Source organism: Rutilus rutilus (assembly GCF_951802725.1).
Source record: "Rutilus rutilus genome assembly, chromosome: 10".
Classification (NCBI taxonomy): Eukaryota; Metazoa; Chordata; class Actinopteri; order Cypriniformes; family Leuciscidae; genus Rutilus; species Rutilus rutilus.
Window position 1 is genome coordinate 32,832,427 of NC_140215.1, and position 14,509 is coordinate 32,846,935.

Here is a 14,509-nt window from a genome sequence, read left to right on the forward strand (position 1 = left end):
CTTTAAACTCGATCCTCCAACCCCAACTCCACCCAACCGAACCTTTAATCAGTCTGACTATTTAGTTTTTCCTGTACAGTTCAAAACATTGCAAGCTTTTCTATCATGTATTAGTATTTTCACAACTCATGTAATTGAGAATTGTAATTATGTATGCATATACTGGCTCTGTTCTGTACCTCAGGGGGGTTTGACTTGCTGCTCTCCCCGCTCTGTCCAGGCATAGCTGGATGGACAGGCGTAGGAGTTTTGCCCAGAACAAAACCATACCGCCGACACAAACACTGTGTGCTATAATTGTAATACATTTATATAGGCAACTTGGCGAAGTGGTCCTGACTGAAATTGTCGTTTTAAGCCATTTCAGACAAATACACTACCATTTGGGGTTTTGGATAAGTTTGGGGTCTTTATTTATTTTTAATTTTTTATGTTTATGAAATAAAGCTGCTTTTATTTGAACAAAAATACAGTGACATTATTACAATTTCAACTGTTTTCTATTTGAATATATTTTAAACTGTAATGTATTCCTGTGATTTGTCTTCAGTGTCACATGATCCTTCAGAAATCATTCTAATATGTTCATTTTTTTTAATGTTGAAAACATTTCAGCATTCTTTGGTGATTAGAGAGATCAAAAGAACAGCATTTATTTAAAAAAGAAATATCTTGTCACATTATAAGTGTCTTTGCTGTCACTCTTTATCAATTTAATGCTGAATAAAAGTTTCATAGTAAAAAAATCTCACTGACCACATCTCTATCTTCAGGTGAGTCAGGATGGTAAGGCTTTGCTTGACGTTCTTCAGCGGCCGTTGAGTCCTGGTAACTCAGAGTCTCTGACTGCAACAGCTAACTACTCTAAAGCCGTGCACTGTATTCTGGACGTGGTCCATGAGGTCCTGCATCACCAGAGACGTCTGGAGAACATCTGGCAGCACCGTAAAGTTCGACTGCATCAGAGACTGCAGCTCTGTGTCTTCCAGCAGGACGTCCAACAGGTAGATAAATGTTCACATATGTCTACACTCTCTCAGGCTCTCTCACTGACAGAGTGTTCCTAACTAGTTGCCTACTTAGACTGAATATATATACACATCACTTTACCATAGTACTTTTTTTGTACGGGAATTAAATAGTTATCATGTTTTTTTCTTTTCTTATATGTGCTTTAATTCATCCATAATTTTGAAGTGCAGAATGTTGAATGAGGAAATTTGTCAACAACAGGTCACCATAAATTCAGTGTTGTACAGTTATATTACACACCAGGTTTTTTTTTTTTTTTTTTTTTTTTGAGTATTTTTTTAGTGTTGGATATGTGCCCAGAGGAGCAGTTAATATCTCTCCATTAGCCTCTTTCAGCGGGTCTGTGGCAGCTCTGGGCCTGGATTCAGCTCTGGTTTATCAGGCCGGGGTCAGCCCTGAAAAACAGCCAACAGACCCGGCCAAATCAAGATCTGAACCAGAACCAAAGAGCTGAAGAGCCCAAACGGGGGCTGGATTCAGACCAGCCAGAGGCCAAACACAGTGCAGAGAACAATAAAACACATTGCCGTCAACAATAAAATTGACATTACTCAACTCCTGTATCAGTTTCAGGGATGATGAGCAGCATATTGGTTGTTTTTAATCCTCTCTATTCTCTCTTCTGAATTTTCTTTTTACAAAGTGATAAACTTTGTGTATTTGTAGTGCACTCCAAATCTTAAAAGAATGTTTTAAAAAAAACTGTACTTGCAGATAATGTAATATTAATGAAATAAAAAGCCACTTAAATGTATTTGAATAGTACACCTTCATGACATGTTTCTTAACACACTTTTAAAGTGTACATTTTAAATCATAATGTTTCAATGTTCTGAACAATGTTTCTGCTGTTGTGCTTAAAATAAGTACACTTATTTTGATGTGTTGACTAACATACTAAAACACATGTAAAGTACTTGATTGTAAATTTAACTGTAGTCTGTTATTCAATATTACATTTAAAGTTAATATTTTAAATGTACTAGATTGCAATTTCATCATTACAACTGTTACATTACACTGTAAAAAATTTGCTGTAGTTATGCAGCTGTTTGCCAGTAACTTACTGTAGATTTAAATGTATGTTATTTACTGGCAACAGTTTGTTCAAAGTTAAATGAACATTAAACATTAACAAGTCTTTGTCTTTACAGAATAAAACTATAAAATAACAATCTAATGCAAAGCATTCTGGGAACCAGAAATCTTCATCAACCTTTTTCTGTTTTTTTTCCTTCAGATTTTGGTTCCCAGAATGCTTTGCATGAGGCTGTTATTTTAGTTTTATTCTGTAAAGATAAAGACTTGTTAATGTTTAATGTTCATTTAATTTTGAACAAATTGTTGCCAGTAAATAACATAAATTTAAATCTACAGTAAGTTACTGGCAAGTAGCTGCCAGTAATACTGTAATTTCTACAGATTTTTCTAACAGTGTACGAATTACAAATACAAGTTTCAATAGAAATGACATTAAAGTATTTTTAGTTAATTTAGTTTTTTTTGTGAAATGCTTGTCAGTAAACTTTAAAGACAAAGAAGTATGAAATTACATTTAAAGATCTACTTAAATCCTTAAATCATTGTACTTAAATAGGGTGAAGAGGAACTGTAAAGCATTTAATGTAAATTTAAACTATAATACATTTTCAAGCAATTGCAATTAACATCCAATTAAGTGTCCAAAAACATTACAATCACTTTGTCCTTAAGTATATTCTTTTAAAGTGTATTATTTAAATAATCTTTTTAAAACTAGGCTAAAGTGTACTTTTTCTTATGGGAATTTAGCATTGTTTCGAGTGATTTATTGCTTTTAAGAAACAGCTACTGCACAATAATAATATTAAGTATATCAGGGTGATGTACAATCAGGTTAATAGTCTTTATGGTCTCTGTACACAATATTTGTTGAATAGGTGTTTTACCTCATAGCTGTTTCTGTATTGTGTTTTTTGTAAGTTGACTGATTGGTCAATATGTCAACTGGAAAACTGTATTGACCAATCAGCATCCATGACCACAACTATCAGTTTTATTAAATGCTTTTTATTTTATAGTTCTTTCTAAAACCCCATCTATTAACAATGTAGATAACCCAGAAAGCGATGGGCTAATTCAAGAAAGAAATGTGATGTTTATGACTCTGAACTGATCTTAAGAATCTACAATGAAACATCTACTTTTTTAATTTTTAATTTTCTAGAACCATAGATATAAAAATCGGTCAATGTAACAGGTGGTGGAATATGAATATGATTTGTAGATGTATGAAGAAAATAATTTAATTTACCTCTTGCATTAGATGAGTGTTTAGTGTTGATCTGACCTACTGATTTGTTAAAGCATCATGCACAGATTTTCTGATATGCATGAAACTCAATCTCTGATTGGTGGAGTTATATTTCACCCTCCAAACACTGATCAGGTGGATGCAATACAAAATGCTAAACTCTTTAAGCACAAACATACGGCTCTGATAAACTTGGATCATTGATTTGAATGAGATATCAACATACTGAATGTTTTCTGGGAGACAGATTGTTATTATTACCCATATTTGGTGATGTTAGTTTGCCTCACCCTGAAATGTTTGCAATTCTTGAGTAATGGAGGGTGAGATGTGGCCAAATATCTTCAAGTGTGTAGTTAAATACAGGTAATGAGTAGGTTGAGTTATTTAGAGTAAATGAACAGACCTCCCACACTCATACACATACAAGTCATATTTGTGTTCATTGCAAGTTACAGTTACAAGGAATACTTCACCCCAAAAAAAGAATGTGTATCCTGAAAATGTCATTTTTGAAGCTTAACAGAACCTATGCCAATTCACTGTCAACATTCTGTTGAAACATCTCTTTTTTTTTTTCCACATAAGATAAATGCTAATTTCTGGGTGAGCTGTTTATTTAAAAACACTCTTGTGCCTGTCTACATTCAACACACTCTTCCCTAGAGTTCTCTATATGATCTGTGCCTCAATCTGTGGCAGTCAGACACCCTTTTTGATAAGAACAGAGGGGTTCTGCTTTGTTATCTTTGCTTTTTTTTCTGAACTTAGTAATGAATTGGTTGTGGTCACCAGTGAGTCATGGGGTTATCAGCAGAGTACACAAGTGGTCTGGACTCGGTTACTTGGGAAACCCTGATAACCAGAGTAAACAAGGGTTGTGAGTCATGGTGGGGGAGACTGGGGGAGGTGTGAGAGACAGCCTGCTGAGACAGATTTCCATTTCATGGAGTTAGTGTTCTGTACCAGTCTGACATAAAATATCTAAGTGTCTCTGTTTTTTTACACAAATATTTTAGGTTTCCTGTGTTTGTCTGGTAAAGGTCAAAATGGTTCCTTGACCTTTATTTTAGACCATTGTGTGAGACAAGTTTCTTTGTAAAATGTCATTGTAAAACAAAAGACCTGAAACCAAGAACATAAACAAAACTCATCATTTAAAACATTCAGTTGCAATTATTAAGGAGTCCCTATGGGTAAATGGTGTGACATTTGTGTCCAATCAGTCAATCAATTAATCAATCAATCAATCAATCAAATAAGTTTTACATTAAATAATTTATTTGGTTGGTTGGTTAAAAAATGTCAAGGTGGTGTAACTATCCACGACAAAGTTATTGCATTGTCACAATGTTTGAAAAAGATGAGGAAAAGTCTTTTAATATACATAAAGAGCAATAGTATTACACATCACATCACAACGTTAAACGTTAACAAATACACAAGAACTGAGAAAACTGAAAGCTTAAATACACAGAGGGAATGATCAACAAAACAAGAAACAGGTGTGCAACTAATCAGAAACCATATGAACTAGAACACAGGCAAAAAAAACAGTGACAAATAAAACTATGACTAGAAATTAAACAGAACAAGACAATGAAAATAAATAAGACATGACTGTAACATTATGATGGGAGGAGCCAGAGTGGAGACAGGAGGAGTAAGAGGATGACTCAGAGTCAAATCCTGATAAAGGCCCACAGTGGAACCGATGGAGGGAGGTGCCATGGTGGAGCCTTGTTGGAGAGGCCAGGCGGAACCAGGGAGACGACCAACTGAGATGGAGCTGGTGTAAATGGAGACCGAGGTGGAGTCAAAGAGCCGAAGACCCAGGTCGACACCACTAGTCTGGAGGGCCACAGCTAAGCCGCAGGTGGGCGTGGCCGAGGTGGAGATGTGGTCTTGGCAGACAAGGGCGGAGATAGTAGGAATGAGGACAATGGTGGAATCGGAGGGAAGGAGGAGCCCGGCAGAGCCAGAGGGGTGCAGAGTTGAGGAGCAGCTGATGACTCGGAAGTTGACGATGGACCAAGGTGTTGTCAGAGGGATGAGGGAGCCAAGCGGAGCCTGAGGGATGACATACCATAGTGGAGCAGATGGATCGTTGAGCCAAGATGGAGCCGATGAGTCAGAGGGGCGATGTGGAACCTGGGGTTTGAAGGTTTGAGGTGAAACTGAGGGATCCACTGGCCAAGGCGACTGGTAAGCCTCAGGCAGAGACTGCTAAGGGGCTGAAGAGAGAATGCAGAGATGAGGCTCAGGTACTGGATGGCTTTGGCAGAGGAGGAGGGAGAGGGATGCTGGATGGACTTGGAGCTGGGCAGAGGCAATGGTGGACAACTTGGTACTGAATGACTAAGGAGACTTAGTGGGAAGATGTGGTGGGATGAAGAGATGAAGATGACTTGGGACTAGACTTTACCAACGATGACTGGGACGACTTGAAACTGGGCTTAACCAGCAGAGATGAAAATGACTTGGGACTGGGCTTAATCAGCGATGACAAAGAGGACTTGGAATTGGGCGTTACCAGCGATGACTGAGATGACTTGGAACTGGATGGGACCAGTGGAGACTGTAGACCAGCAAATTCCTATGAGATGACTTGGTACTGGGCTCAACCTGCGATGACTGGGACGATTTGGAACTGGGCTTAACCAGCGAAGACAAAGAGGACTTGGAACTTGTAGTTACCAGTGAGACTGAGATGACTTGGAACTGGCTTAACCAGCAGAGATGAAGATAACTTGGAACTGGATGGGACCAGTAGAGACTGTAGACCAGCAAACTCCTCTTCATCCAACTCATCCAACACCAATTCCGTCGAGCTCCAGCTTAGTTTACACACCTCGGCCAGGGGAGTGTGGGTGGGGCTCCGATTCATCCCCTCGAACTCCACTAATATGCCCTCCGTGACAGACGCTGTTGCCAGCTCACACACCTGTCCAGACTCTGCTGTGGGCTCAGGCTCTGAGACTAAAATAGTCTCTGGTGAACGCTCAGGCTCTGGAATCGTGACGGGCTCCGGCTTCGAGTCTGTGATGGGCACTGGCTGTTCCACTCCGGGCATCGCTGAAGGCGGGCTGGGCTCTGGGTCCAGAGTGGGGCTGGCGATGTCCTCAGCAGTGAGGCAGACGTAAAATGTGAGTCACACTGCACCAGCACCCACTCCAGATACTCTGTGAAGCTTCTTCTAGGACCATCTAAGCGCAGGCATGCCTTTTATTTCTCATCGAGGCCAGTGTTATAGAGTTGGGGTAGTGGGTAAGGCATGACAGAGATGAGTGATGCTGAATGACAAATTATGATAATATTTATAAAACAGAGAGAGTGAAAACACTACACACATAAAATATTAACGTTAAATGTTAATGTGGAAACCAGAAGTGAGAAAACTGAAGGCTTAAATACACAAAGGGAAGGATCAACCGAACAGGAAACACGTGTTTAACTAATAAGAAACCACGACAACTAATGATGAACTAGAACACAGGCAAAACAGTGACAAAGTGAACCATGACTACAAATTAAACAGAACAAGACAATGAAACAAAACAAGACATGACTGTGACAAGCAACGCCAAGGTCATGGGTTTAAATTCTGGGGAATGCAGGAACTGATAATATGTATATCTTGAATGCAATGGAAGTCGCTTTGGATAAAAGTGTCTGCCAAAAGAATAAAAGTTAAATCTAAATAATTTTTCTCAAAATAATTTTTGATTAAACGAAGGCACGTAAATGAATACAACGAATACACTTTTTAGAACTTGGCATTTTAAACCAAATTTTTTCTAAGATTTTTCCTTTTCATAATCTTAGACATCCTTATTTGTCACCGACCCCTAAAGCAGGAGAAATTGTAATAGCAGTTCTGACTGTTTACGAAACACTTGTAAACACAGTTTATTATGTCTTTTCCTTGATTATTTCTTGTACTTGATTATTATCATAAGTTTGATTTGCTGAGGTTCTTTATGTAAACAGTCATTACAAAGTATAATCAATAGTTATGGACACACACATAACAGATTTTTTTAGTCAAACATCTTGCGAGTCACAATGACTGATAGTCAAACACAAATGCTTGATTGTTATTGAATTATGAGTTGATTTATTTGGCCAAACAGGTGTTTGGATTGAGTGGATGTAACCTGTGCCATCTGTGAACTCCAGATTGTGAGCAGCCGTATCTTCTGATTGACTCATCACGCAGGGCTATATTTATCTCATCAGCCTCTGTTAATGTGCGTGTGAAAGAAGGAAGCTGTTTTTAGAACATGAAGTGGATGCATTAATCAATGTAACAGAAACAAGAACTCGTTGACGCAATTGTTTGCATGTTTGATTATCATTGTATAACTTGCAAACACGCAAGTGTAGCAGAAGAACCACATTTACCACGACTGTAACCAGAAAAAGGTGGTCAGATGATTGGTGTTTGTTTCAAAATTAAATCAATTAAACCACAGATATGTATCGGTTTAGTATATTCAGGCTGTATTTCTCTCAAAATTGTATCATGTAATTGAAAAAGTTTATAATTGAATAAAAATGCATTTAATATAATTTGGTAACCCTTTAAAATAAGGTTCCATTTGTTAAAAATTGTTCAAGTGCTGCAGCATTTAGTAATTTATTTTATATTAATTCAAATTTGTACTAATACATTATTAAAATCACAAGCTGTATCTGTTAATATTATTTAATGCAATTAACAATGAATATATATTTTAAACTAATGTTAACAGGATTTATAAAACGTATTGCTCATTGTTAGTTAATGTTAGTTGCATTATGCATTAAATAACCTTAACTAATGAAGGGACAGTGAAAACATGATGTTATGTCACCTGGCCATTTATTTTTATATTTTTATTTCTATATTTATGTTTTAAGGAATTTTGGGCGAAATATGCATGACAGAGTTGACACATGAATGAATCGACTGACAACTATATTAAAAGGTAGGGTAGGACATTTTTTTTAATAAAAACTTTTTGTTATTCTGGTTAAAACTCTCTTCACATCCTTATAGACCTTATGTAGCCCCGCCCCTTTTCAGCGCTGCGCTCGTTGTCTTTTGACTTCCGGTTTGTATTTTCACAGTGATTTTACATGTTTATTAATGAACGGCTTGTTTTAAAATCTTCCCGTTCTTTTTTTTTATCTTCATTTATATAGCGCTTTTAACAATGTAGATTGTTTCAAAGCAGCTTTACAGAGATAAACGTATAATTTAAGATAACAGAGATTGTTTTGGCTTTATAGCGGTTCTTTAATAAAGTTATTTTCCAGCTAATGTTAGTTTTGATTGATTCGCTTCCATCGCAACGATCATTTGTTATTAAATTAGGGGCCGCTAAGACGACACCATTCTCTCTACACAGACTTTAAACGTGAACCTGTGAGAAACGCTGATGGCGTTCACATGCGTTTAAGAATTGGTTCTATAGTTATGTGCGTTTGAATATATGTGTGCAGGTTTGTAATTCCCTACAAACCAAGCCTAAACAAAGTACTGGTCTTTTCTTATAAATTTTGATACAGAATTGTATTTTATTTTGTCACTTCGGGGTAGGTACGCGAAACGAATTTTCCCGACAACGCTTTATCTGTAGAGTGGGAAAGGGATCCTCCATAGGGAGAGACTAGTTGGCACTTCAGCACTGCGTTGTCATCGGGTCCAGGCGAAGGTCATTCGTCAGATCTGGATACGGCCTGGATCCGGCAGGCTGCGGGAAAACCTCGGGATAAACGAAGACACTAAAATTAGCTTAGATGCCATTCTTCTTATGATGTAACGAGTACATCAGGATTTATGGGAAGTGTTCCCGGTCGACTGACATTCGTTAAGACATCTGCTTTAAACATTACAATCCTCATGATAACTTTTGTTAACTTAACATTAAGTAAATCCACTTCAAAAGCTAATTACTCCTGGACAGCAATGCCATAGAAATATACAGAGCGACTGCAAAAACGGAAGCTCAAAGACAATATTCTAATTTCTCTGGCGCATAAGGTCTATAGCAATCAATAAATTAATTGGTCTAAATATAAAATAAAAAAAAACATCATCTGTGGAAGACTCAGGACCAAAAAATGTTCGTCCAATCATTCCATTCGATCTGATGTCCGTCTGTCAGCATATGTAGTTCCATATCTCTGCGCAGACATCACACGTCATCAGAGTTGTAGACAGTCACTGAGCGCCGCAAACAAACAGCAGACACCTTTTACAGTTCCTCCTGAACCAAAACAATGAGCTTATGCTGCGTTCACGCCATGTCATAACCGTAATTACGAGATGGAAACCTTTAACATTATACCCGGTGTCATTCCTGTCCGCAGACTCAGATTTTTGTTTCTGTGTAAACACTATCAACACCGAATTGAAACTGCAGCAGTCAGGTGGTACAAATAAGAGCTCTGTAAGTTGTTATGTTCATTATTATTGTGGTGTTATATGCTTTGAGACAAGAGGTAATTTAACGTCGTCCCTGTGACGCTTTGCAGACTCTGCTGTGATCGTTCATGTGTTTTGAAGGAGGTGTGGCTTTGGAGACGCTCTGAAAGGAGGGTGGGATCTCATGCTTTCAAAGTTTAGTTTAGTTTAGGTCATTGATTTATCAAGCACATTTTAAATCAACAGATGTTGAAACCAAAGTGTTGTTAGCAAAAAGTTTCCTTGCTATTGCTAGCTGCTCCGAAATCACCTACCCTACCGTTCAGTCTCCTCAGCTATAAAAGCTCTGAACATTACGTTTTTTGTTCTGTATATATAAACACAATTAATGAACATAGACAATAAGGGGAGTTTGTTCTGCACGTTTATATATTTTCAACATGTTCTCAGTGTTTAGTTTGAGCATGTCAGCATTGCTGGATTTCTAGTGTTTGATTGTGTTGCCTAAGTCACATTTCACATCAGTCTAATCTAAAGATGTCGCTGGAGGAATGTTATTTGCAACACAGTGTCCCTAGGGATGATGAAAAAGAGTCTTTGGATCACTATTGGACAGAAAACCGATGCGGATTGATCACTCCTCTTTCATATGCCCATGAGAGTATGCGAGCAGTCACTGGCACTGATGTGTGTGCTATAACTGGCTTTCTATATGTAACATCAAACTGAATGGACTAGGGAAAACAGGAGCTTGCTTGATAGACTTTCTTTCAGCTCTGTGTTGTGATGTTTTGTCAGTGCACGTTATGGATTGTGTGTGTTTGTGTGTTGCAGGTGATTGATTGGATAGAGAACCATGGAGAGGCTTTCCTCAGCAAACACACAGGAGTGGGCAAATCCCTGCACAGAGCCAGAGCCCTCCAGAAACGCCATGATGACTTTGAGGAGGTGGCACAGGTGAGACAACAGCTGTCAGATTAATACAAAACCATTGGACTAATCCACATCAATCTTATTTAAGCCACTTGTTTTCAGATTGAATCATTCAGTTATATCCATCAAAAACAGCCAATTAAAAAGTTTCTCAGACAATATGTGCAATATCAGGTCGTATTGCATAGCAGCACATCCAATAAACAGGGGCTTTATTCACATTTACAGTAATTTTCAGGCTTAATTGAGTGCTTTCACGTTCCAGTGTGATGCAACATAAATCCTACCCTTGCACCACCAGAATTTTTCATTTTAGTATGAAGACTGGATGACTCCAGCTTATTCTAGTCCAGTGGTTCAAGCTGGGGTGTGTGAGGTAAGAGGGGGTACACAGACAAAAGTTTTGCCGTTTGTTTACTTCTACCCCACCTTAAAATAACATTAAAAGCGATTGTGTATTTCTAACAGGCAAAATGCCACCTCTAGTTTAAAAACAGGAAAATGGTAGTGCCATAAAATGTCAAATACACTGTCAGAAATAGGGGTACAGTAGGAGTCCATTTCTGTCCCCCAAGGTACAATCTACACTAACGTACCCCATCGGGCTTATTATTGGACCTCAAGGTACATATATGTACCTTTTTGAGGATCAAAAAGCATTTAAAGGTGCATATATGTACCGTTTCTTTTAAAGGTTAAAGGGATACTCCACTTTTTTTGGAAATGGGCTCATTTTACAACTCCCCCAGAGTTAAACAGTTGAGTTTTACCGTTTTCGAATCCATTCAGCCGAACTCTGGGTCTGGAGGTACCACTTTTAGCATAGCTTAGCATAGATCATTGAATCGGACAGGACCATTAGCATCTCTCTAAAAAAAATGACCAAAGAGTTTTGATATTTTTCCTATTTAAAACTTGACTCTTCTGTAGTTACATCGTGTACTAAGACCGACGGAAAATGAAAAGTTGCGATTTTCTAGGCTGATATGGCTAGGAACTATACTCTCATTCCTGCGTAATAATCAAGAAACTTTGCTGCCATACCATGAGTCCAGCAGGCGTAATGATATGACGCAGCGCCTGAAAATAGTCCCCAGTTCGGTAACTTCCAACGTGACCGGGACTAAGTTTGTCTAACCTATTAGACCTATTTTCAGGCGCTGCATCATATCATTACGCCTGCTGGACTCATGGTATGGCAGCAAAGTTTCTTGATTATTACGCAGGAATGAGAGTATAGTTCCTAGCCATATCAGCCTAGAAAATCGCAACTTTACATTTTCCGTCGGTCTTAGTAGAAGATGTAACTACAGAAGAGTCAAGTTTTAAATAGGAAAAATATCGAAACTCTTTGATCATTTTTTTGAGAGAGATGCTAATGGTCCTGTCCGATTCAATGATCTATGCTAAGCTATGCTAAAAGTGGTACCGCCAGACCCGGAGTTCGGCTGCATGGATTCGAAAACGGTAAAACTCAACTGTTTAACTCTGGGGAAATGAACCTATTTCCAAAAAAAGTGGAGTATCCCTTTAAGGTACAATATTGTACCCTTGAGGGTACAGCCCCAGTGACAAGCCATTGTACCCCTAAAGGTACAATTATGTACTTTATTTTCTGAGAGTGTACATGACATCCAATCAAATGACCTCATCTTTTGTGGTCAAAACTGGCATGCAGCGTGACATGGGCGTAGAATACGCTTCCTCCCACTAGTGTGCTAGTGTGTTCACGTAGAGGTTTTCATCGGCCAATGTGAATAAAACTAGATTTAAATTCAAAGAGACAAGACAGTCTATGTATGATCTGGCGTTTTATTCTTATCCAAAACGAGGCGATGTGAACATTAGGGAGTGTAATGTCTGTTTTATTCAGACTGGAAGCCCTGGCGCAGAAAGTCCACAAGTGAGAATCATAGAAGTCATTACACTTGTGACTTTCCAGGAAATCCCTTATATGGACAAAGGCATCCAGCTAAAGCTGAAACATTTTGACTGATGAAACATGAAGACAATAAACACACGATTACGATTAAATATATTTTCTGCTTTATTCTGTGGTAAAAAACAAAACAAAAAAATGTTTTACATTTTATAAAATCCACAATGACTTAATGCACAAGTGTTTGTAGTAAATAAACCAATCATTATAAAGCATAAAGCAAATCATAAAGCAAAATAAAGACTTTTTTTTTCATAGAATACAAATTTGTGGTTTGTTTTATTTCAGCAAATGAGCTAATTAAAAGCAAAAGATACCATAAATAAAAATTAAATAAAACCTATCAACTAGAAAAAGGTCAGAAAAAATTACACTTGATATTACACTTGACATTTGAAATGATTACTACGCCCCTGTCGGCGTGTGCATATGAGTCCGCTGGCTTAACAAATCGTGCTGCAATACTGTTGTTCTCGACAATATACCTCTGTAAAAGTGGGGATTTCACAATTAATGGCATTAAATTAACAGAGGTTTCGATGTTCAAAGTTTGAAGTCACCATTATGGTGATCAGTGCTTGCTTTACTTGGGCTCTTGACCATTGACCTTTTAACATTATCATATTTGATACTCACATTTTAACATGATTTAAAAAAAGAACAAAAAAGATGTATTGATAAGTAAACCTACATTGCTTCAGTCCAGTAAGTGTTCATCGTGAAATAAAGAAGGCATGTGGTTGATTGTGTACAACAGGTTTTTCAGCAAAGTTTTCATCATGTTGGCCTTTAAAAAATAGATTTATAAGTAGGGGTTATAAGGTTAATTATCTCAAACAAAAACCTCTTTCTAAGATTCACGAACCTTGCAAACCTTGGAAAATGTACTCATTGTACCAACATGACTTTGTTTCCATAAAGCATCCAGAAGTTGCAATTTCAGACTGCTCTTGCCATTTCGTGTGCAAGCTCTAAATGGCCAGTGGCTCTGCTGTACAAGGCTGAGACTGTAAAAATCGACTGTCACAATGTTTTAATGCCGAGCACTGTTGACAGTCATGGCTTGTTAGAACAAAAACTCGGACTAACATGGAAGAAATGTGATTTATCGCGTATCATGGTGAGCCTAGTTTGGTCCCAGTCTAACAGTACAATTAGAATCAGACGCTGACACATGTAGGACTGAGACTGGTGTGTCCCTAGCACACATCTGCTGTGTCTTCCTGCCATGCAAACAAAAACCATTCTATCAGGAGCATTTCCCATACCGCACAAATCTCAAACAGACCCCACTAGCCACAAGGAGACAATCCTCTGGATAATTACAGGAAGATTTTTTTTTGGTGTCTGTCCCTTTAGAGACATTTAATCAAATGATATAATAAAGATGTCAACAAATGCAGTGGTGGTTGCACAGCAAACACAAACGCTTCAGAGAAAGGGCTAATGGAAATGTTTTCAGGCCTCTGGAGCTCCATCAAATGAGCTTCACAGATGGTTTCCTTTACTGGATGGGCAATGAGTTCAGATATGTTCATAAAGCAGTTTCCAAATTCCCCCAGTGTTGTAATTCATCCTAAATATTCATAATTAGTAACTTGAGGTTAAAAAAATAAATAAAAATGGTTAGGTAGAAGTGTGAAAATTCACAGTCAATTTGTGTTGTTGTGAACTCATCTCAGGAGAGAGCTGTGAGGTAATATTGGTCTCTTTTTTTGGAATCGGCATGTGTCTTTTCAGGCTGTTGTTTCTATTGCACACAAAACAAAAGTCAAATAAACATGATTGAATGTTGATATTATTGGAAAACTGCCACATTGGATGTGCCTCGCTCACACTGTATTATTGTACAAACAAAGGACTTAACTACTGTACTGTATACATTGATATTCTCCTTATG

The 14,509-nt window shown here is 37.9% G+C and overlaps 1 protein-coding gene across 4 annotated transcripts in view; it reads left to right on the plus strand.

The window, feature by feature from the left end:
* kalrna (kalirin RhoGEF kinase a) overlaps positions 1-14,509 on the plus strand; it is a 230,372-nt gene that overhangs the window by 96,221 nt on the left and 119,642 nt on the right. For all 4 annotated transcript variants that reach the window (XM_084421559.1, XM_084421561.1, XM_084421558.1 and 1 more), the window contains exons 9-10: positions 774-1,004; positions 10,572-10,694. In XM_084421559.1, coding sequence (XP_084277685.1) covers positions 774-1,004; positions 10,572-10,694 — 354 coding nt within the window. The remainder of the gene's footprint in view (positions 1-773; positions 1,005-10,571; positions 10,695-14,509) is intronic.